Source organism: Catharus ustulatus, chromosome 1 (genome assembly GCF_009819885.2).
Source record: "Catharus ustulatus isolate bCatUst1 chromosome 1, bCatUst1.pri.v2, whole genome shotgun sequence".
Taxonomy (NCBI): Eukaryota; Metazoa; Chordata; class Aves; order Passeriformes; family Turdidae; genus Catharus; species Catharus ustulatus.
In genome coordinates, this window is record NC_046221.1 from 137,229,431 (window position 1) to 137,253,987 (window position 24,557).

A 24,557-nucleotide genomic window follows, 5' to 3' on the forward strand; every position below is an offset into this window, starting at 1 on the left:
TTCATTCATTTTCACAGAATCACAGAATGGGTAAGGCTGGAAAGGAGCACACTGGGTCGTCTGGCTCAACCTCTCTGCTCAAGCAGGGTCATTCAGAGCACATGGACAGGATTGCATCCAGAAAGTCCTTGAATATCTCCAGCAAGGGAAACTCCACAACCTCTTTATTTTTAAAGAAGGCATGATGCAGTTTAATATGCATTAAGGAGTATTTTTAAGACCTTAAAAGATTGATTTGTTTTGTGGTTTGTTTGGGTTTTTTTCCCTAATTTGGTGGGGAGAGAGCTCACATTACTGTTATTTAGAACCTGTTAGCTGAAATATAGCAGAGTAAACCTTCAGTCATAAGCAAATGAATATATATTTCTAAGGCAAACACCAGCAACAGAGAGCATAGACAAAGACCAACTATTGATAAGCAGGTTGTATAGCAATCAAATCAGCTTAAGACATCCAAACTAAGAGTTTTAGCTAAAAGATAATAACTGAGAATTATTTTAATAATAGAGGAAGAAAACTCAAGTAGAGATCAAGAATAGTTACTAGTTCCTTTACAATTTACAGTGTCAAACCTTGAACAGTATAGCTTGATACAAGGATTTCCTCTTTGAATTAAGTTTTTGAAGGCACACTTTTAAAGGAGGTGGGGAGTCAGAGTCACCAGCCTTTTAAACTCACGTTCAGAAGTAGATGGTGTCACTTCACAGCAGTTATAAAGCAAACCAATGGACTATGTCCTTCTGACTCTTGCTAGTAGCCTGCCTCTTTTTTCTTGAGATCGTGCACCTTTTCTTATTAGAAGGAATCTTGGAAAAAACGTTCTCTTGTCCTGAAAGCCCTTTTATGTGGAAGGCACTTTATTCGTGTCCATGAAAACTCATATTAATGTCAGAGACCAATAGCCTTTCCTGTACATAAAGATTTAAACTCCTGCTGTGAACACACCAAAGGTGAAACACATTTAAGGAACAATTCTTACACTTGATCTCCTGAGCAAAGCCCACAGTCACACCCCAGTAGGGATAGCTTCTCCCCAGTGAGAAGGAGCACCTGTAACTAATAGCCAAGCACTGAGTTTATCTTCACCTAGCTGTGTGTTGAATCTCTTATCTGAAGCACAAGGAAATAACAAGACACACTTGCCTCATGTTTTCCAGTACTGCTTAACCACTGGTCTGCAAGTGTGACACCTTTTGAACCAGGAAATAACTAAGTAAAGGAAAATAAAGAATATGGAGTCACAGAAAAGAGCCATGTAGAAGACAAGTAGGACCATAATACAATATTTTTAAAAACTGAAACAGCTTAATTTATCCTAGGGTCATCTCCTAGGCATGTAAGGAGATACCTCTTTGCCCTGCTGCCAGGAGAAGCAGACAGCTGGCTACAGGGGAAGGCTTTCTTCTCCCTGGCTCTGCCTGTGACCTGGGAGTATATGGGGTTCTTCACCCAGACAACTCACAGCACCTCATTAAACCTACAGCTGCCCAGCCCTGGGCTCAGGACTTTCCCTTCCAAGCCTGCAAGGTGAAAGGTGTTTACTGCTGATGCTCCAGCTTCCAAGTACCATAGCTAACACCTTTTTAAGACTTATGATTCCCCATAGCCTCTAGCTTTGCCATGTTTAGGGGACACCATGAATCTCTCCACTGGCAAAGGTGATAGGAGATAACTCCACCCCAAATTATGTGCCATTAATAAAACATATATACTCATTCAGGTGTTTGCCAGTTTGTTGCCAGCCACGGAAGCCATATTTTTCTCCCCATTTAATACAAGACACATTTGTAGAATTATAGAATCATTAAGGTTAGAAAAGACCTCCAAGATCATTAAGTCCAACCTTTGACTAAGCATCACTTTGTCAACCAAACCATAGCACTAAGTGATACATCCAGCCATTTTCTTGAACACATCCTGGAATGGTGACTCAACCAACTCCCTGGACTTCTGACACTGGGGAATTGCTGCTCCTGTGCCTATAGGAGGTGATGTTTGGACACAACATTTGAGTGTTGGACACAACAATTTGAAGTCTGTAGAGAAACAAGAATAGACCTGTGGCACAGCCCATGTCTGCAAGCTGAGATCTAAAGCCTTCTCCTAGCCTAGTTTTGTTACTCTTATCTATTTGGAGTTAGTTTTGTTTGTTTGTTTTGTTGTTGATGTTGTTGGGGTTTTTTAAATTATTATTCCTTTTCCTTAGCTTACTCATGAAATTACAATAGCTATTTCCCTTATTAAGGTATTTGAGTGTTCATTTATCACAGGAATTTTGAGCAAGTCAAGAGACTTCTGAAGTATTAGTTATACAGCAGCATATTATATATATAGCACTACTCCAGAACAATATTTTCATCAAGAAAAAGCTGTCTGCAAAATGTATCCTCTTAAGTCTCAGATCATGACCACATCATGGGAATAACAGTGCCACAGCATCAGCATGTTCTTTTGATGAATCATTCCTACATGTTCCAAAAAGCCCAAACTTTCCTTGCAAGTGTCACTCAATAACAGTCATGATATTTTGTGGCTGTGAACATGCACCAGAACTCAATGAGACAAAGAAAGGAAAAACTGAATGACTTGATGAGGAAACATAGTAATTATGGTTCTCTCTGACATTTAACACTGCTGAAGGCACTGTATCAGAGACATACAAGGATTTATATAGACAGAAACTAGAATGAAAAGTGACAACTTAAGCCAATAGTTACACTGATGCAACCCTTCATACAAACATCTTTGCTTCAGCACAGAGAAGTTTCAAAAAACACTAGTTCATGGTGTTTTGGAGACTGTCTAAGCTGAAATTTAAAAGTTGCACCAGGTCTGAAATAAGCAGCCCCAAAAGGAACACCATCAGCTTAACTATGTTAGGTTATCTGTGTAGATACAATAATACAAGCATAATTGATCAAACTTTCTCCTGAAGAATACTCTACAGCTCTCAGCATAGCCTTGCTGCTTTGATAAACATACAGGACAAAATCTACATTTCAGAGGCAAAGACTGTACTCAGTTCTTGCTCTAGGAAGATGGATGCTTTGTTGCACAAATACCTTTTCACTGCTGTCAGTTAAACAGATCATTTTGTCACCCTGCTTGTTTGGTGGGTGAGAATTAAAGCAGAAACTACTTGTAGCAACTCAGCCCATACAAATCTATGGAAGCCTGCATACAGTGTGCTGAGACAGCTGGCTGAAGTAATTTCAAGACCATTCTCCATGATCTTTGGAAAGCCACAGAGATCAAGGATCTGCAGTGGCTGGAGCCAAAAAACCCCACACACTCACACAGTTTCAGAAAAAGCCAAATAACAACGTGGTGAAGATCATTGTGCCCATTTCTTACATGCAAGGATTTCCTGTATTTCAGCTTGCGCACACTGCCTTTTGTCCTTTCATTAGGCACCACTAGAGAAGAGCCTGGCTCTGTTGTCTTTATTGGCCCCTTCAGCTGTTTATATACCTTGACTTTTTTTCTTATATACCCCCAGACTTTTCTTCCCCAGCCTAAACAATCCCAGCTCTCATCCTCTCCTGATTGTTTCACTCTTCAATCCTATGATTCCCTGGCCTCTTACTGGATACCCTCTAGTACATCCACATCCTCTCATCCTGGGAGCTCTAACAGTGTAAGGATCCTGCATTGATAGGGTGCACCAGTAAAACAACCTTGCAGCTTGGCTTCATGTGACTGATCACAGCACTTTGAACACAGGGTTCAGCCAGCTCTCCTGCTCACCATCTGGTTCACACAGTCCATAATTCATCACTTTGGGAAGATGTTATGGAGGTCAATGTCAAAAGCCTTGATAAAGGCAGACTAACAACATCCACCACTCTCCCCTCATCCCCTGAGCCAGTTATCTAAGGCTCAGTACTGTAGAAGGCTATCTGGTTGTCAGGCATGCTTTTCCTTCCACAAGTCCATTCTGACTACAATTAACCACCTTCTTGTACGCTTTGGAACTGGTTTCCAGGACTGTTTGTACCATTACCTTCCCAGACATCAAGGGAACAGTCTTGCTCCCCTGTATCTTGTCTGCCTCAAGGATAGGAAGGACACTTGCTTTTCTCCAGCCCCCAGGAATCCTGTCCATTTTTCTTAATTGTTAAGAACAGCTTCACAAAGCTATCAGCCAGCTCCTTCATCAGTCATGGGTGCATCCCATAAAACTGTGTATGATGCATTTCTTACCTTGAGACTTCTCATCCAAGGGTTGATCTTCATTGCTTTTGCATTTCCCACGGGCATCAGGAGCCTGCAATCCCAAAGGATGGTCTTCCCAGTAGACACCAAGGCAAAGAAGACATGGAGTACCTCAGCCTTCTCCATGTCCTTTGTCACATGGATTCTGGTCCCGCTTAGCAGCAGCCCACACTTCCTCTGCTCCTCCTTTTGCAGCTGGTATATCTGTGGAAGGTCTGCTGTCCTTCACATACCTGGCCAAGTTCAGCTGCAGGTGCCTTTGCTTTGCCCTTCCTAGCCCCATCTCCTAGGCATCTGCACAGCATCTCTGCCCCCTCATAGAATATCTGTACCAGCAGCTTTCCATAGTTTTTCATGGTGGTGCATGGCAGGAAAATGATAGACAGTGGGGCATGAATTGAAACAAGAGAGGTTCAGCCAAGATACACAAATAATTCCCCCCCACCCCTTGCACACTTGATATGTTTTTAATCTGTTCTGTTCACCTACAGAGTTCCTGCATGTTGATCAGGAAAGGCAGCAGTCAGCAGAGATGTGCAACCCTGCTCAGATGCACTTTATCATCACCTGAGCAGCAATGCAGACCAAGTCCCAGAGCACCTGCTGTATTAGAGCAATCATTGAGACACTCAGTACTTCACCTGCCACCTGAACAAGATGCTCAGGCACTTGGATTTTCACTAACCTGTAACATTAAAGAACAGACTGACAATTTTTAATAGGCCATTTTTTATTGAGAGTTAAGATCATGTTTTCCCACAGTGTGCAGAACGCACTATGAAAACAAAATACAGAAGATCACTTTAGTAAATACACACTGGTTAAGCAATGCTACTTTTTTTTGGCAAAGTGCTGTATTTTGTCTGTTTCAGCTTGTGTTAAGCTATTAAAAATAAGAGCCACACATTCTTCCATATCAAAAGGACTGCTACAAATAGAGAAGTGGCTCTGGAGAAAAGCTGCCATATATGCATAGACTGATGTACAGTATTAATCCCAACTGAAATGTCCCTTTTGAATCTTCAAGTTTGCTGTGTAGAAGGCACAGTTTAAAATGCAAATCTGTCCATTGACCAATACATATGAAAATACAATTTCTGCAAGATTCATGAATATCAATCAGTATGAGACAGTGCAAGGCCTCCACTTTTACAAGAAAAAACACACACTTTAATACAATTCAAAAAACCATATAAAAAGCCACACAGCTCACTATTAAAACAGAAAACCAAAACAAATCTAATTGCCCAATAGCTCCAGGCACAAAAGAGGGCTAGACCAACATAAATATATAAAACAAATTAACAAAAAGCCATTGATGTAGTACTATCTCACACAATAATATGGTTTCCAATATTACAAATTGAGAAGCACAGCTTTGTGCAACAAAATAGTTTATATCCTGAAAGATATAGGTTTTCATCACCAGAAAGTCATCTAGTAATGCAGTATAAAAAGATCAGTATCTCCCAATTCTAGGAGCAGTCTAAAGTTGCATTTACTTGCCTACTGAGAAGAACAGACCAAGGCTCTCATTTTAATGCCTGGGAGCCTTATACTCTCAGCTCCATCTCCCCATCAGGAGTTAAGGGATTACTTGCTCCTTCCAACACAGGGAGGTGGAGACTCCATCTTCCTTCATTGCACTTTAAGAAAATTAAAGCTGAAGGAAAGTAGTTACTTATATAAAAGAAGACAGGAAAGCAAAGAATTTTCCTGAGCTAGAAAGTTGGCATAAGGAAGTTTAGCTAGACAAAAAGTTGGAGTGATAAAAGTAGATAATCTGAAGCAAGTAAGAGTACTTGTGAACAGATAAGAGACTAGTGAAACTACAGCTATTTGCAGATAAACCAAAGTATTTGGACCACATGAGAATTGCTGTATGAACATGGGCACACACTGCTAAAACAGTAGTAACAAAATATCTCTTTTAGAAACTCATGATGTGGCTAATTTTGTTTTCCTTCAGTGACTATGTGAATTCAACTTGTCAATGCCCCCCACCCAAAAAAACCCCCTAAGTGCATCCAGGAAAGCACCTCTTGCTTTTACACATTTAATTATTTTCAACATCCCTTTGTGACATTAATTGCAATGAAGCAGCACATCTGCAGTGAAACACAGGTTATAAATGCTGTTCCCTGTATCCTAAGTAGGTTCCACAATTCCATCTGCAGAACATGCAACAGTACCACTACATCAAGGTCTATCTGAATTTTTGGGGTTTTGCTTCAGTGAAGTTGAAGCACCTGGCCGAGTTTAAATACTTCATAGGTCTGGAACAATTCACATTATTGACCTTGCCTTATTTCAAAAGCTCCCCACATGACTCCTTATACCATCTTCTATGTAAGGACTACTGGAAGACACAGCTGAGTGTAATGTTAACACTGTATTGCCCTAGGCACTAAATACAAGGGAAAACAGCAAGTCACATTAAGCACTGGCAAAAAGGAAGATAAACTTACTTTTACTTCCCCCTCTTCTTTCAGTGCAGATTTCTGCTTCCTTACTTCCATACCCATTTAATTCACTTCCCAGATTGATCTATCAGGGTTCAGCATACCACTGGCTGCTGTGTAACACAGCTTTTGTTAACAGGTGAACTTTACCTGTAGTTGCAGTCAGCAGTGCCTGCCAACTTCTAAAATATCTTGCACAGTGTTCTTAAGAAAACTACTTGATAGTTTTGAATGGCTTTTCTTTCCTGTTGGTCCATAGAATTGCTATCCAGTCCTCCTGCCTCCAGTGGGCTAGAACAACCATGGCTGATCAATCAATTTTTATACACTGTTATTGCTGTGTTTAGCTCAGCATCCACTTCTCCCTGCCTCACACTGCCCTTCATTTCCAGTCCCCATTAACTTGGATTTCATTCTCATAGAAAAAGAGAGAAAATTAGGAGAACTTCAAATAAAAGCTTCCTTCTAGCTACTTCTGAGCTACTCTCAATCTGTAAATATGAGACAATCTAAAAGCAACTTGTAGCTCAAATAGCTGTCCATCAGCCTGACTTCTTTGAAGAGCAGTCAGCTACTGATAGGAATAAAAGAATGGTCAATCCACCATCTTTTTCCTTTAACTAGACTAGAGATTAAATGAGCTAGGGTAGGGGAAATACATGCTTCAAAGACAGAAATAGTTAGAGAAACTCAAAGTTTACCTAGTAAAACCCAGTTCAGTTCTCTGTGTTGTGCATCTGCACATTACCCAAAGGTTCTTTTCTTCCCACTCCACTGTAAGGTACTACATTTGTAACACCAGTGCCATACTGTACTGCAACAATATTGGTGGGACATTTAACCCTATTTCAATATTCATATCCAGTATCCAGCTCACCTACACAGACCCCACTAACACAAGTAAGTTCTAGGAATTTAGATGAGATGTCCTTCTTGAAATAGCTCAACGCAGCTATGTAATATCCACTGGCAGCTATAGTATTTCCTTGTTAGAAAATAATCATATATGCTGAATACAGACAGATACACAAGCTGTCAAGTACTGGTCATTAAAGCACATGGCTAACCTCAAATTTTCTAACTCCATTTTGATTAATGCAAAATGTAACTGATTTCCATCTCAGTTAAGTTTCTTTAAAATACCAACTAAGAACCCATCTATACATAATAGTTTATAAAACAGCACACAAACTATCGTACTGATAGGCTTCCAAGACATTGATATTTAACATCAACATTTAGAACTTGATGCAAGATGTTTGGAGATTTATGTGTCTTTTGAAAATAACGCAACACTAGTTTATGATTGTGTTCAAGGGATTGACGATCAGCTTCAGATTGACCACACTTACCTACACATGAAAACAAGAGCAACCTAAGAAACAATTAGAGCAGAGATTAAAACCACAAGAACCATCAGTAATTGAACTGACGCTGGCAAGGCTGGTGAACAAACAGTCCGTTGTGCTTGATTTGCCGAGAGTGGCAATCCCGGGTAAGGTTTTGGCGACGGAGACTGTTTCTGTTGAGATACTGTCTTTCATTATGCTCCTTTATCCAGTGGGTAGGACGAAAGCTCTTGTTCTTTTCCAGAAAAGTTGAACTAGTAGCAAGAGCCGTGACATAGCAGTGAACACGCTGTCCTGTTTCATTTCGGGCCTCCAGTCTAGAAATGTAACAAGCAGGTATCAGTCACCACTAAGGTGCTTTGGAATGACAAGCAAAATAAAGGCTAAAACATGGACATCAACATCCAGCATTTCAAAAGGGTACCCTTATTCTACTGGACAAAGATTTGGGCTGAGGTGAGGTCAAGCCACTTACCATGCTGGTAAGTAATGTGCAGTGCTGCTAAATGACTTTCTGTGTGTGAAAGCCCCACAACAGCCTTAGGACTTTTGGTGTCTTATCCTACTGTGCTCTTTCTTCCCCACATCACCTCTCTAAGCCCAAGATGCAATACAAATCAGAAATAAGGCAATGTGTGTCACACTGCTCCAGCTTTAGAAGACTTGAAAGTTATCCACTAGGCAAAGTTTGGTTTAAAATCATCTTGAACATAGATGGTTCAGCCTGAAAACAGAAGCACACTAACAAAAACGCATTTCAATTATCAGCCACACAAGTAAATCCAAACAATGTTCATGCAGAGGAATGGAAAGGTAGACCAGTTGTGACACACATGAGAAATAACTTAGAAGGATTGTTCCTCAACCAGCCTCCTAAATTTCATGAGCAGTGAGTCAGCAGTTTTGGCAAACCCTTGCTTCATCATGCACTAGTGAAAAACAAACCAGCAGCCTATGCAAGCAGTGACTGACATATTGAAAAAGGACGTCCCTACTTGACAGAACAATTACTGGCATTTCCTGAAACTTCCAAAGTTAAAAATAGCCTAGCCATTTTAAAAGCAATGCAAAACCCTAATCTGAGTGCTACAGCTGGTGTGAGACAGTGGCAGCAGAATTTCTTGCCTTCTCTCTCCCCACTCAAGGCCTAACAACCAGCTGTCAACTGATTAGTGGTGCCCAGGAAAGATGTTTACAAGACCAGGAGACTACCCAGGCATGACACTAAGGGGTCTCTTGGGAAGCCTGTCTTCCAACACTAGCATGACTTTATCATAAAGTCTCTTCTGGAAGATCTTAACTTACAATTATTGTATGTCTCTGTAGACATAAGTCAGGTCTGCTATGGCAGACCCTTTGTAGCCTTACCCTGGGAAGCTGCAGGTGCCTGACATGAAGTAAGCTCTTCTGCCTCTTCCCACTCCACACTGGAGGGAAATGCTCCTTGTTATCAAGGGAATACTCCCTCCCTTCTACTTTCTTATTTTAAATATCCTAATCCTACTTTTAGATCCTTGGGTAGCTTGATATGATTGACTGAAGACTAGAGACTCCAGAACAGTCATGTGTGACATGCTGGTCTCCCCCTGTTTATTCACTGGATATTGTCCCAAACCTAGCACTTCAAATATCAAGCAAAATATAAGTGAATAACAAACACAAATAAATTCACAGTGGTTTCACATCCTTTGCAGATTATACCAGTTTAATTTACATGAGGGTAATTGCAAATATGGGACTACAATTTTCTATGTGGGGTGATCCCTTAGATCAAACAGTGCTGGAGGTAGAACTGCAAGTGAAACCTTTCTGGGGAAAGCTATTAAGGAGCCAGGAAGCCACACCACAGTGTTGTGGGCTGGTGAGGTTTAGAAATTTTTCCCATTATTATGTTAAGCTAGCCGGGATGGCTCTCCTATTAGCCGTTAAGAGCTGAAGACAAAGGAATGGCTGAACCAGCCTGATGGCTCCATTAGGGAAAGGTGGAGTCCTGCTTTTGTTTTTCGGCAAGTAGGAGGACACTCGGAGTAGGAGAACTCTCACAGCTCGCCGGCCGAACTGGAGGAGAGAGGTTCCTTTCTCCGTGATTGGGATCAGACTTCTTGGATTCAGACTGCTAAAGCTTTCCTGCTTCCTCTGAACAACTGGGAACTGGGATGCCCACGGTGAGCAGAGTTCCTTCCTCACCCTTTCTTCCTACCTGGGGCGGTGCCACCACCTCGCCCCCCTGCTCCTGCAGCAGCCGCGACTGAGAGGCTGCCTGCCCTGCTCCATCGGACTGTGTGGAGGAGGAGAGCCATCAGTGACTGAAAAAAGGGACTGAGACTGAGTTCCGTTCTGTTCTGTCACTGTTTTTTTTTCTTTAATATAGCTGATGCTGTTTTTGTTTGTCTTATATCAGTAAAGAACTGTTATTCCCAACCTATACCTTTTTTGCCTGAGAGTTCCTGAATTTCCTTTTCCTGGCAATACTGTCCCTTTAAACCGGGACAGATCTTGGCGCCCAACGTAGGGCTTCCTCAGCGCGGCTCACTTGTTCTTGCTCCTCGTCATCGGCGAGACCAAAATTTTCACCTTCTGGCCAGTTCGTAATTATCTCCAAAATCCCAGGGCGATTTGGGTTTCCGATGCGGGCGCGTTGCGTGATGAGGGCAATCCACTTGCTCCATGTGGCGTCGGTGGCGTGGTGGGTGGAGGGAACCTTTCCTTTGAACATCCACCCCAGCACTGGTAGTCAGGGTGCCAGGAGGAGTTGTGCTTCCGTCCCAATCACCTCTGAGGCAGCTTGGACTCCTTCATAGGCAGCCAAGATCTCCTTCTCTGTGGGAGTATAGTTGGCTTCAGACCCTCTGTAGCTCCGGCTCCAGAATCCCAGAGGTCAGCCTCAAGTCTCCCCAGGCACCTTCTGCCAAAGGCTCCAGGACAAACCATGGCTCCTGGCTGCAGAATAAAGCACATTCTTTACCTCTGGTCCCGTCCTGACTGGGCCAAGGGCCACTGCATGAGCGATCTCCTGCTTGATCTGGGCAAAGGCTTGCTGCTGCTCAGCACCCCAGTGGAAATCGTTCCTCTTACGGGTGACCAGGTAGAGAGGGTTCACAATCTGGCTGTACTCGGGAATGTGCATTCTCCAAAAGCCTATGGCACCTAGGAAAGCTTGTGTTTCCTTCTTGCTGGTTGGTGGAGACATTGCGGTGATCTTATTGATGACCTCAGTGGGGATCTGGCGCCGTCCATCTTGCCACTTTACTCCCAGGAACTGGATCTCTTGGGCAGGTCCTTTGACTTTGCTCTTTTTAATGGCAAAGCCAGCTCTCAGCAGAATCTGTATGATCTTTTCTCCTTTCTCAAATACCTCCACTGCCGTGTTCCCCCACACAATGATGTCATCCATGTATTGCAGGTGTTCTGGAGCCTCACCCTTTTCCAGTGCAGCCTGGATCAGTCCATGACAGATGGTGGGGCTGCGTTTCCACCCCGGGGCAGACAATTCCAGGTGTACTGCACACCCCTCCATGTAAAGGCAAACTGAGGCCTGCACTCTGCTGCCAGGGGAATGGAGAAAAATGCGTTGGCAATGTCAATGGTGGCATACCACCTTGCTGCCTTGGACTCCAGCTCGTACTGGAGCTCCAGCATGTCCGGCACGGCAGCGCTCAGCAGTGGAGTCACTTCGTTCAAGGCACGATAGTCCACAGTCAATCTCCATTCTCCATCAGACTTGTGCATGGGCCAGGTGGGGCTGTTGAAGGGTGAGTGGGTTTTGCTGACCACCCTTTGGCTCTCCAGCTCACGGATCATCTTGTGGATGGGGATCACGGCATCTCGATTCGTCCGGTACTGCCGGCGGTGCACTGTTGAGGTGGCAATTGGCACTTGTTGCTCTTCCACCTTCAGGAGTCCCACTGCAGATGGGCTTTCTGACAGTCCAGGCAAGGTGTTCAACTGCTTAATGCCCTCTGTCGCTACAGCAGCTATTCCAAAAGCCCATCTGTATCCCTTTGGGTCTTTGTAGTAGCCACTCCTGAGAAAGTCTATGCCTAGAATGGGCGGAGCCTCTGGGCCAGTTACAATCGGATGTTCCTGCCACCCCTCTCCTGTCAGGCTCACCTCAGCTTCCAGCAAAGACAATTCCTGTGATGCCCCCGTCACCCCAACAATGGAAACACGCTCTTCCCCCACATGTTCTGATGGTATTAGAGTGCATTGTGAACCAGTATCAACTAATACCATATATTCTTGTGGTTCTGATGTGCCAGGCCATCAGACCCACACCATCCAATAGACTGTTATCCCGTGCCTCTCCCTGGCTAGAGGCAGGGCCCCTCTAGCCCTGGCTATTATTCCTTTCCTGAACATACATAGTGGAGGTTCCTTCAAGTGGGTCTGACAGATCATCCTCCCTTCTGTAATGCCCAGCACCTTGGTCATGGGAGATTGAGGCTACCTTCACTTTAGTGTAGCTCCCTCGGTTAGCATTTCCCTCCCTGAGTTGACGCACCCGTGCTGCCAAGACAGAAGTGGGTTTCTGATCCCATTTTCCCATGTCTTCCCCATAGTCATGCAGGAAAAACCATAGGTCAGCTCGTGGGGTGTACCCTCTTCCACTAGCTGGGGGGCGTGGGGCTGTAACCTTGGGGTATGAGGCTCGCACTGGTGCTGCCTTGATCTTCCTGATCTCCTCCCTCATCTCACTTATGTCACCTCTCATCCCCCTCACCTCCTTCATCTCCTCCCTCATCCCCCTCACCTCCTGGACCACGGAAGAAACCTGGGCCTGCACTGCGCCATTCATCATACTGTGAAAATCCCTAAGCTTGTTAGCAACAGAGCTCACTGTTTCTCGGTGCTCATCATCATTAATCATTGCAATGAAGGTGGTGTATTGAGATGGCCCTCGGTTTGCCAGGTTCCACAGCATGTGACCTGTGCACCTGACCTTGTCAGGGTCATTGTCATGCTGTCCATCCCTCCCAAAGAGTACCTCCAGTACCGCCACCTCTCTCAGCTGTTGAATCCCTTCCTCAATGGTTTTCCAATGCATTCTATTATGGTGCTCCTGCATTCTTTCTTTGTTGACAAACCTCTCTCTTACACTCATTAAAAGCCGCTCCCAGAGGGGAAGTGGGCCTGGCTCCCTTACAAATATCTGGTCCACACCTGAGTCCTGGGACAAGGATCCCAAATTCCTTGCCTCTGTACCATCCAAGTGCACACCTGTACCCATGAGGTCCCAGACCCAAAGTAACCAAGTTGTCAAAGTCTCCTGGCCCCGTCGTGCAATATCTTTCCGCAGATTGCGGAGATTTTCATAAGAGAGGGACTCGGTGATGATTTCAACCTCTGGCTCCCCTGCTGGTTGTGAGGGCCCTCCTCTCTGGTCCTCTTTGTCTAGGTGCCTTGTTTTCATTTTAGACTTCCTAGTTTCTACAGGGGCGACTGCTGCTGGCTGTGAGTGCCCTTGCAATTCAGCTGGACCCTGGGCAGATGTAACACCTATGGGTTCCACTACAGCATCACTGGATTCTCCCCCTTTATGGCAGGGCTTCTCACCAGCTGGGGAGAGGTACTCCTTCATCAGCTCGCCCATCTCACTCATCTGCTTCACTAGAAGCCCCACCGTATAACCAACTGCCAGCAGATGAAACACGCTACGCTCTTTTCACCGACGGCTCCTGCCGCGTCGTGGGGATGAACCGGAAGTGGAAAGCAGCCGTATGGAGCCCCACTCGACAGGTTGCACAAGCTACTGAAGGAGAAGGTGGATCAAGTCAACTTGCTGAACTCAAAGCTGTTCAGCTGGCCCTGGACATTGCTGAAAGAGAGAAGTGGCCAAAGCTCTACCTTTATACTGACTCGTGGATGGTAGCCAATGCTCGGTGGGATTGGTTGGAAAGGTGGAAAAAGGCAAACTGGCAACGTAGGGGAAAACCAATCTGGGCTGCTGATGAGTGGAAAGACATTGCCACCCGGGTAGAGAAGCTACCTGTGAAAGTTCATCATGTGGATGCCCATGTCCCCAAGAGTCAGGCTAATGAGGAGCACCGACACAACGAGCAGGTTGATCAGGTCTCAAAGAAAGAGGAGAAAGAGTTCAGAAAAAAATTTAAGTTTGATGGTGAAATAAAAGTTCTTTACTCTGCAACAGGAGGGAAGAATGAACTGACTGTCAAACAGGGAGATGAGATTGAAATCAATCGCCTCACAGACAACCCAGAAGGAAAGTGGCTGGGCAGGATAAAAGGACGCCATGGATACATTAAAATAACTATGGTGGAGATTGATTATGATTCTTTAAAAAGAAAGCAAAAACCATCTGCCATAGCTGCTGCGAAGCATACAGACAGTGACCAAGAAATGTATGATGATGTTGGAGAGTAGGACACTACTATCAGTCAAAGTGGTGACCAAGGTGGAAGTGGAAACATGTTCCCACCTCCTCCTTCTGATCAAGATATTTATGATGGAATTGATGATGAAGATGCTACAGCTAGCACATCTTCTTCAACAAAGCAGTCTGGAAAAGATTATGGAGACGATGTTTATGATGACATAGATTCTTCAGACTTCCCTCCTCCACCATCCAATCCCAGTTCATCAAAATTAGGAAGCTTTGGAAAACCTAAGTCAGATGAAAAAGATGCACAAAAGCTCAAGATGGAGAAACAAGTCCTTTGGAGGCATGGCACCCCTGAGAGAATTGAGTCAGACAACGGGACTCATTTCAAGAACAGCCTCATAAACTGCTGGGCTAGGGGACACGGCATTGAGTGGGTGTACCACATCCCCTACCATGCACCTGCAGCTGGGAAGGTCGAACAGTGCAATGGCCTGCTTAAAACCACCTTGAAGGCACTTGGTGGGGGGACTTTCAAGAACTGGGAAAGTAATCTACCAAAGGCCACGTGGTTAGTGAATACCCGAGGTTCCACTAACCGAGCAGGCCCTGCCCAATCTGAGCTCTTGGGAACACCAGATGGGGATAAGGTTCCAGTGGTACACATGAGAGGTATGCTAGGGAAAACTGTTTGAGTGAACTCTGCCTCCAGCAAAGACAACCCTGTCCGTGGGGTGGTTTTTGCTCAAGGACCAGGTTGTGCCTGGTGGGTGATGCAAAAGGATGGAGAAACCCGATGCACACCCCAAGGAGACCTTGTCCTAGGGTGAACTATCTATGGTACTGTGTCTGTAACTGCATGTATGTATATAATTTAAAGGTTCTAATTTAATGTAGTATGTTAGCATGGAAAAAATTTGGGGTGGATAATGTTGTGGGTTGGCGAGGTTTAGAAATTTTTCCCATTATTATGTTAAGCTAGCCGGGATGGCTCTCCTATTAGCCGTTAAGAGCTGAAGACAAAGGAATGGTTGAACCAGCCTGATGGCTCCATTAGGGAAAGGTGGAGTCCTGCTTTTGTTTTTCGGCAAGTAGGAGGACACTTGGAGTAGGAGAACTCTCGCAGCTCGCCGGCTGAACTGGAGGAGAGAGGTTCCTTTCTCTGTGGTTGGGATCAGGCTTCTTGGATTCGGACTGCTAAAGCTTTCCTGCTTCCTCTGAACACCTGGGACGCCCACGGTGAGCAGAGTTCTTTCCTCACCCTTTCTTCCTACCTGGGGCGGTGCTGCCGCCTCGCCCCCCCACTCCTGCAGCAGACGCGACTGAGAGGCCGCCTGCCCTGCTCCATCGGACTGTGCGGAGGAGGAGAGCCATCAGTGACTGAAAAAAAGGGACTGGGACTGAGTTCCGTTCTGTCACTGTTTTTTTTCTTTCATATAGCTGATGCTGTTTTTGTTTGTCTTATATCAGTAAAGAACTGTTATTCCCAACCTATACCTTTTTTGTCTGAGAGTTCCTGCATTTCCTTTTCCTGGCAATACTGTCCCTTTAAACCAGGACACACAGTTATTGCAACCTGTATTTCCTAAGTATACCCTTAGCTAGCATAGGGCAGCAACTGTTAAACAGCAAACTGTTGTGGTTTTGTTATGGAAAAATATGACTAATCTGACAAATAGGGAAGTTTATACAACATCCTTTTGCTTTGAAAGGAATTTAAAATTAAAGAGATTTCCTCCACAAAAGGAGAAAGACTGGTTTAAACTTGCTAGCTGAAGATACTTAAGCTTTTTCTCCCCTCTTATCAAATACCCTTCCAGCAATGGTTTGCAAACCAACACTCTTCTATTTGTCATCATAAAGTGACACTAGGATAGCAGAGATGGTCTGAATTAGCTGAACAGCCACATACTCCTCCAAAATGCAGCATTTTGCTACCTTAGGTGCATTTGGTAGGCTGGCACTAGTAACCTGCATGCACTGAGGATCGGTAAGTCTCTATCATATTGTCAAAATTGATTTTTAGTAGGGCTGTGTCTTAAGCCAGACCACCACTACATAAATTCTCTGCTGTGCTTCCAGTGTCTCTTTTGCTAGAAAGCAGAAGTGTCCTGCTCATTGTGCTACAGAACCACACCTCACAAGAAACATTAAAGGCTTCAGACCCCCACCCCAATTATTTCAGTAATTTTTCTGCACTCAGCATTTTGGCTTGTTAAAGCAGATGTAGTTAGGCTTGATCAAGTAATCATTTGGCACAAAGGTTAGTCCTAAAACCAGTATTGCTTTGGCAGACAAGGCTCTAGAGGAAGCAGTGTTGCTAGCAGCCTGATCAAACAAAAAGCATTGTTCCAAAACAGTAGTACTTACTGTGCCAGTGTGCCTTAAGCAGCTTTTCTTGGCCCTACAATATTAAATGGCCAACCATTAAACCACTAGAGACTTCATAACAGTTTTTGAAACTTAATGCAATACCACTGTAACCATGTTCCCACATACTGCATTCTACCTCAGCTTTAGATTTGAATCTCATCCTAGCCTGTACAAGAGCCTAGATCCTCTGACAAAGCAACAGGACAGAGTTCAGTGTGAAGAAAATGACCAGCTGAAGAGCACACCTCTAGCTTCCCCACACATTAAAGCAGCTTAACTGTACTGTATAATGCAAGACATGATTATTCTCTGGATGAATTTACACCAATGTCCCAAATTGAAGTAACTGAAAAGTCAGTATCCAACTTCTGAGCGTTATTATTCATTGCAAATTGGCATTTTAGATAAAGTGGCTTACTGTCTTTTGCAGATTCCTTCAGATCCTCATTTTAAAGATGCTGTCTGCTCACAGTTTCCCCCAATTTAACTAAACCTAGACCCCGATGCCTAAGATTATAAACTGTCCTCCCCAAATAATTATACAAATCCCACACCAAGATCAATAGTACCAGTGCTATACTTCAACATTATACAGCAGCATATAATCTCAGTCACATGTTTTTTTGAACTAAAAACTTAAGTATGGCAAGGGGCTGATCAGACAGGTCAATACCTCCAGCAACTCAGCCCCTATAGTCATTTCTTCCTGTATATCAAACCTTAGTATACTGTGATACTATTCTTTAGTATTATTGTTTCTAAACTTAAGAACTAGATGGTATGAAACATCAGTCTTTGTTACTAACTGGGATTCACAAAACACCAAATTATCTCAAAACCAAGGAACACATGGGCAAGGGTGGGGTCATGATGGCAAAGAAATACTCTATTTGCATACAGCCATGTATGCTATACTGGTATAACTGCATACACCAACACCAAAGAATGGCAGTGCATGGCAAATGTGCCTCCACAATAAACCCACATGGATAGATTTTTAGGATCCAAAACCATAAAGCACTTCTTACTTTGCTAAAAAGTAGAAGTTTGCAGCACAGATTTTCCCATTGAGGGGACTAAGTTTTGTGGAATCTTTCAGTTTGCTTTTGCTCCACAAGCCACTTGTGGGTAAATTTAATTCTGTCCTTATCTATCACTAGGTTGAGGAATGAAAAAAAACAAAAACCTAAGAAGCCTCCCACCTAAACCCAAGCCACTTCTCTGCCAGGATCATTAAAGTTCTATGTTTCACCTCACAAGGTGACTGCTAGCAGTTATGAAAAACACACAAAGCTGTGAAGAGGGCAAAGTGCTTTCCTATCTGCGTTACTGGCTATACAGTTAACTGCCACCAGTTTACACAGGACTGGAATATACTCTGCAAAGGAGTAACAAGGCTCCATAAATATTCACTGTAGTGCCAAAATGCATACACCCAACTGTTTGCCAACTGGCCATCTTGTATAACATTTTTCTGAGTAGGCAGGCACTTGACCACTCTACACACCTTATGTGGTATTCATGCTTTATTCACCTACACTGAAATAAGCTGGAAAATTCAGTATTAAGTGTCTAAGTTGATCAAGGAGAAACCAGATATTTTCAGCAGCAGAGCTCCTTGACAAGAGAATTCCGACATACCTGGGACTACCTGGGCTGTGAAACTGCTCATCCCCACATCCAGTCTCATTAAGGCTGTGGCAGGTGTTGTGCACAGCATACACAGACATGCTGGGGTGCTCTATTAAGAGGTTCTCCATCGGACTGGTCTCCACTTTGATAGTGGTTAATCCACCTGCAGTAAAACATGGGGGAGGGGTAATAAACCAGCTCTCCTCCATAGGACATGACTCAAACTGGATGAAGCAAGACTCGCTGGCCTCCGGCAAGTGTTCCAAGGGAGACGATAAACAAGAGAACACAGGCGAGCTGTCCGTGGCTGATGGTTCAACAATGTCTGCTTCCTCCACGGAGCAATTAGTGCAAGTGTCTGCTGCAGGGGACCATTCATCAGTGGAGAGGAACCCATGGAGGTTGGTGATCGCAGGATGTTGAAAACAGCACAGTTGCATATAGCCAGAAATGAGGTATGAAAAAATAATAAAAAGAAAAAAAGGCCCTGTTAGCACATATACAAGTCTTTACTTTTTAAAAGCAGGGGAGGGGAAAAAGGAGCTCCCAGACAAGCCATGTCAGTCATGTGAACCAACTGTTATCAGTGAAGCTATATAATTGCAAAACAAGTCAAATATTTTATTTGTACAAGTGGTTCTGCTGAAGCCTGTGTCAGGCTTATAAAGCTGACATCATTTTTCTCACCAATTTACACAACATGCAACATTTGTTTAGATGACACCCTTCACTCTAATCCCACCTAGGTTTTGCAAAGATAAAGTTTCCCCAAGCTACTGGTTTGTTCATATGGAAGTAAGACAAACAAGAGCCAGAGCAAGAACAAAGGCAGAACTTATGTCTGACAGACATCTTACCTATGAAGTCAACCAGAATCCATTCGTCATCTTCTTTCTCACTGAACTCTGGCTTTTGGCTGGACAAGCTATCAATCTCTCCCATGAGCATGTTATTTAACCTCTGGAACATTACTAAGGCAGGAACAAGACTTTGGCTGGGAAGTCTTTATATCCAAGGTTCAAGGCACAGCTCACACTACCAGCAGAGTGGCACAGACTTGAGATTAAAGTGCATAGATGCTTTATCAGCTTAGGTACAGGACATGCAAAAGCATGACTTGTAAACAGTTTGTGAAACCTGTAAAAAATGATGACAAGGATCTTAATGACAAAACCACAGGTAACATTCCTAGGGAAACCAATTAAAAACCCCTTGTTAGTGCAGTCTGAGGTACCAGTGGACATTTTTCCCCGAAGAGGAGAGGCAACTTCACTGGCATTCGCCCTCCTCTCCCAGCTAGATACATACAGAAAACCCAATCCTGAGGTTCTCCGGGGAGCTGATTGCCTTTGTCTCAGACCCCCTCCCCAATAAAAGGTCTGTTCAGTGCTGTCAGTCCCACTTTCTCCTAAGGGAGGAAAGATTTCTGTACAGGACTCTTGTGTCTACACTCCCCCAGCTCCCCCCCCATCTTCCTCCATGTCAGAGAGATACCAAGGGCAAGGGTATGTTTTTTGCTCCAGACAACTCATCTCCTCTGACACAGAGGAGCCCCTGTGAGGGCTCCCAGGGAAGCCCAAAGCCTTGTTTCTTTGTTCCATCATACACATCTAAGGGCTGCTGACTAAAAGCTAACATAGTAGCAAGGCACATCCTGTCTTCAGGTTCAAAGTACACCACAGAGTCACCAGTGAGATCATTTTCACAGCAACCACCCAACTAATCATGTATCCTAAGTCTAAGGAACATGGAAGAGTATGGGATACGTTTAACTATTTCTCAATTCACTCCCCTAAACCTACATGCAATTGGTCACCATGAGCCTGACCTCTGCATCTGGCAGTTAAGACAAAAAATCATCTTAGCACCAAGAAGCTGAATGTTTAAACACCTCAAATCAGCACACTGACAGCCTTCGATATTTATGTATAAGCCAATAAATAGAAGCCATTAAAGCAGGCAAAAAAGTAAAAACTATGGGGAAAATATTCACCAAGTTATTTTTGCCCATAGCAATATTTGAATCATCACAACAGGTCAGAATTATTAATGATTAATTACCTGTTTGATAATTAAACACAAAATAACATATCCATGTAAGACAGTATGAATGCCTGAATTCAGAAAGGAAGCAAGACACAACAGTAGACCAACCCAGGTATTAAAAGACACAACTCATAAAGAATATTGCTTATATATAGGCCAGTATACCCTGCTTCACCCTAGAACTGTCAGGCCACACTAAAGAGTCATTTGGGCCTCCTGTGTCATCTTATCCCAGGAAACCAGACCCCATTACCCACTTGTTCAAGGTAAGGACAAGCACTTGCTCCATGCACACATTTATGCAACTTCCTCCTTATTCTGACAGCACAAAAGGATAGGAGCAGAATTCCAAGTAGTCTTCAGTAGCAACATGAAAAGGTAGAGTGAAACTCATGAAGTTATGCACTCTGGTTCCTCAAGAGAAAAGGCTGACTGCAGGAAAACACAAGACTGGAAACCACAGGCTCAGCTGCAATTGTGATACAGGTCTATTTTTAAGGACCACACTTGAAAATGAAACATAAGGTCTCTCCTAAAGAGAGCTACAAAAATGATCAGAAGTCTAAAGAAAATCAATTTAAAAAACTTTAAAAATTGAAAAGTTTAATAGAGGGAAGAAAAAAAAATACTACAGCAGTAAATTATGTGAAGAAAGAGGCAAACATCTATTGCCTTCTTGTATTCCCAGAACAAGCAGAAGTGGCTTTAAACAGCAGCAAAGTTCAACTTTCAGTGGTTATTAGCAGGAAACACTTTTAACCATTAAGGTTGCTAAGCCCTGGATGGGTTACCTAAGGAAATGCCAAATGCCTACAGTGTTCCTAAGCACCTCCTTGAGAAGGTTTGAGTGTTTCAGTTATAGGCAGAGTTTACTATGGATAAGGTAATGAACTCTAAGTGAAAGCTTGAAGTCTGTAGTTTTCCAGTTACCTTCCACATCTTTCCGTAACTCTCTCCTGGCACCAGGCCTATGAAAAAATGAGTTTGTTTTTTCTTTAGGCTAACTAGTAAGCCATTGCATTGCTGATCAGCACTGGCTTTCCCTGTACTCCCACACATACATGTTGCCTCCTTCCTAGACCAAGCCTGGAGGTACCTTAAGGCACAGGCTGTCTTTTTGTTCTGTGCACAGAGTGGAGCAAGCTGAGAGCTCACACTCCTCTAGAAAGGCTCCCAAGGCATCACAGCAACGCAAAATAATTAACCTCTACAAATAAGAGAGAGACCACTGTTCCCAAGAATGTGAGCGAAACAAACCTCAGCTTTTGACCCACAAATTACTCTCTGTAGATCAAAAGCAGTTTGTCCCATTTTTCCCTTCCCCCACCCCAAGGAGGATCCAAAAAAACATCTGAATCATTTTGTCCTGGTTTCATCTCCAGCTGGGCTTAAAACCACGGCACATTTAGAAAGTGGTTGATGCTTTGACATCCTTTTGGACAAGCGCCTTTAAAAAGGCCACACTAGTGCGCTATTGTGCAAGTCAGACAGCAAAAGAGAAGTCAGGCTGTTATCAAGGGGCATCGTCCGGGGAGGAAAGCAGGACAGAGACCGAGAGAGGATCTTAGACAGGAACTGCCAGCTGCAGGAAAACACAAGCCTGGGAACAACTGACTCAGCTACAGTAATGATTAAGAGGCTGTTACAGATAACACATCCAACGAATGTCAACAATACAGTACCGCTGCAACTAAAAAAGTATATTTTCCTCTTTTTTTGTTACTAACCTAGCAGAATAAATGGGGTACGTGCTAAGCAAAAAGAAAACACAACCAAAAAGAGACCCCTCCCAATGAACCCCAGTGTCAGAGCCGAGCCGCCGCTCCCCGCGCCCCCCGCCCCGGGCCGCCAGCAGGAGGCTCCACACGGCCGCGTCCGGCGGCCCGGCACAGCCGCAACGGCTGCGCACCTTCCCGGCTGCGCTCCCGAGCCTGCCCGGGGCACACGGACGGGACCACCGGCTGCCGCACAGCCGGGAAAACGCCAGGAGCCCCCGGCCTCGGCGCCTTCCCGGCGGAGAGAAGCCGGGATGGGCGCACGGGAAAACGGGAGCTCCGCCGCTGCTGCTTTCCACCGCTCCGACCGCGGGAGACCAGCGCACCCGGGACACCGGCAGCGCGCTCGGTGCCCGCAGCTCCCCGCAAAGCCAACTCACCCAGACCGCGGCCAGCCCAGCCCCGCGCCGCGCCCGGCCGCCTCCGCGGAGCCCTTTGTTGTCAGGGCCCGGCGCAGCTGACGGACCGGCCGCCGGCCACGCCCCCCGCCGCTCCGCCAATGGGCGCCGCCGCCGCCTGTCGCTAACGCACGTGACGGGCGGGCGGGGAGCGGAGGGGGCGGGGCCCTGCGCCTTCGCCCCGCCCCTCGCCCCGCCCCGCGGCGAGTTGGGCTGGCGGGGAGCGGGGCCGCGGCGGTGTCCCTAAAGTCCGCTCTGGTGGTGTCCCAAAACCCTGCCATGGACAGGGACATCTCCGCCAGACTAGGCTGCTCACCGCCCCCACCTTGAGCACTTCCAGGGATGGGGCAGCCACAGCTTCTCTGGGAAAAGTGTTCCAGTGCCTCACCACCCTGACCATGAAAAACTTGATGGTCTCCCTGGAGCCTTCTCACGGCTAAACAATCCCGACTCTCTCAGTCTTTCCTCACAGGAGAGGTGCTCCATCCCTCCAATCACCTCGGTGTCACTCCTCTGAACTTGTTCCAATGGGTCACAGAATCACAGAACAGGTGAGGTTGGAAGGGTCACCCGGTCCAACCTTCCTGCTCAAGCAGGGCCATCCCAGAGCACATGGCACAGGATTGTGTCCAGATGGTTCTTGAATATTTCCAGTGAAGGAGACTCCACAGCATCTCTGGGCAGCCTGTTCCCGTGCTCAGTCACTCACATAGTAAAGAAGTTCTTCCCTATGTCCGAGTCGAACTTCCTGTGCATCAGTTTCTGCCCATTGACTTGTCCTATTGCCTGGCACCACTGAGAAGAGCCTGGTCCATCCTCTTGACTCCCTCCCTTCACAGTCTGATGGACACTGGTGAGGTCCCCTCTCAGGTGCCTCCTCTTGTGGCTGAACAGAACTCTCTCAGCCTTTCTTAACAAGAGAGGCGCTCCAGTCCCTTGACCAACTTTGTAGCTGCCTGCTAGACCTGCTCCAGGACCTTCACACCTCTCATGGACTGAGGTCCATGTCCTTCCTGTGCTGAGGATTAGATGCAGGACTCCAAGTGGGGGTCTTATGGGAGCAGAGCACAGGAGAAGAATCACATCTCTCAACATTTATTAGGCTGAGGCACCTTATCTGGGCCGTAAAGTTACCAAGTCACAGATGTAAAGCCTTAGAAAAGTCATGCATTAGATCACTTCCCCCATTTTTTAGGGGAGGAAAAAAAAAGGCAATGAATGTAAATCTAGCACTTTTTGTTTTAGCTGCTCAGGTCTCAGAAAGGAATTTCTGGACAATGAAGTTACAGTCAAGGAGAGCTGCTGTAGCTGTGCTGCACACCTTCAATCACTTAATATAACTGAGTGTATCAGAAAGTTAATAGCCACTTCAGACTGCAGTGAGTGCTGGATGGGCAAAGATCTGTGTCCTTCAGAAGACACTGAAATGAATCAGTGATATGTAGCTAACCAGCATTTTACATGCAACCTGTCCTACCAATTTAGGATTTTTCATACTTTCAGTTGTGCTGTGGAACTTGGTTTATTACAAAATAATAACATTTTGTAATAAAATACTATGTGTGCAGCATGGGTGTCTCGGTTGCTAGAGTCCAGATAAACTTGATCTTTTAACCTCCATGTTTAATGATATCTTTCTTGTCTACTTTTTTGCTTTCTCTTTCTTTTTTTTTTCTCCCTTCATTTTCTTGTAAGGACAAAGCTTCTTTATGTAGAACAAAATAGAGAAAGTAGATTTTGGAAAAATGCTGCAAATGCCTTCCTGTGGCTGGGTATAGGCTGTGTGAGTTGACCAAGAGACTGCCTAGCTGTACAATCTGCAATATTTTTGCAAAAGCTTCAATTAACTAGCATTTGATGATACTTTTCTATGCAGAACTAGCACTTCCTGAATTAAAATATCAACTTTATTTTTATAATATCAGCACTATCAAGGGACATAAGTAGTAAATTTTATTGAGCTTTCAGTT

At 44.7% G+C, this 24,557-nt stretch overlaps 1 protein-coding gene across 4 annotated transcripts; it reads right to left on the reverse strand.

The window, feature by feature from the left end:
• Positions 1-4,909: 4,909 nt before the first annotated feature.
• LOC117003458 (tumor protein p53-inducible nuclear protein 1-like) lies at positions 4,910-22,684 on the reverse strand. 4 transcript variants are annotated; one of them, XM_033073435.2, is made up of 5 exons: positions 22,570-22,599; positions 19,226-19,505; positions 18,378-18,726; positions 16,734-16,767; positions 8,244-8,343 (listed from the first exon to the last, which is right to left on the reverse strand). In XM_033073435.2, the coding sequence occupies exons 2-5, from the start codon at positions 19,335-19,337 to the stop codon at positions 8,326-8,328; spliced, it is 513 nt and encodes a 170-aa protein (XP_032929326.1). In that variant the 5' UTR covers positions 19,338-19,505; positions 22,570-22,599; the 3' UTR covers positions 8,244-8,325. The 4 variants fall into 4 exon arrangements, with proteins under 4 accessions (XP_032929299.1, XP_032929308.1, XP_032929326.1 ...); XM_033073426.2 differs by having other exon boundaries at positions 18,378-18,729; XM_033073408.1 differs by lacking the exon at positions 16,734-16,767 and having other exon boundaries at positions 4,910-8,343; positions 18,378-18,729; positions 22,570-22,684.
• Positions 22,685-24,557: the final 1,873 nt, after the last annotated feature.

Coding starts and splice junctions, on each gene's coding strand:
- LOC117003458 (XM_033073408.1), bottom strand. CDS start 19,337: ATGTTCCAGAGGTTAAATAACATGCTCATGGGAGAGATTGATAGCTTG. Junction 18,730..19,225: donor GATTCTGGTTGACTTCATAG/GTAAGATGTCTG, acceptor GGTCCCCTGCAG/CAGACACTTGCACTAATTGC. Junction 8,344..18,377: donor CACAGCCCAGGTAGTCCCAG/GTATGTCGGAAT, acceptor TTACATTTCTAG/ACTGGAGGCCCGAAATGAAA.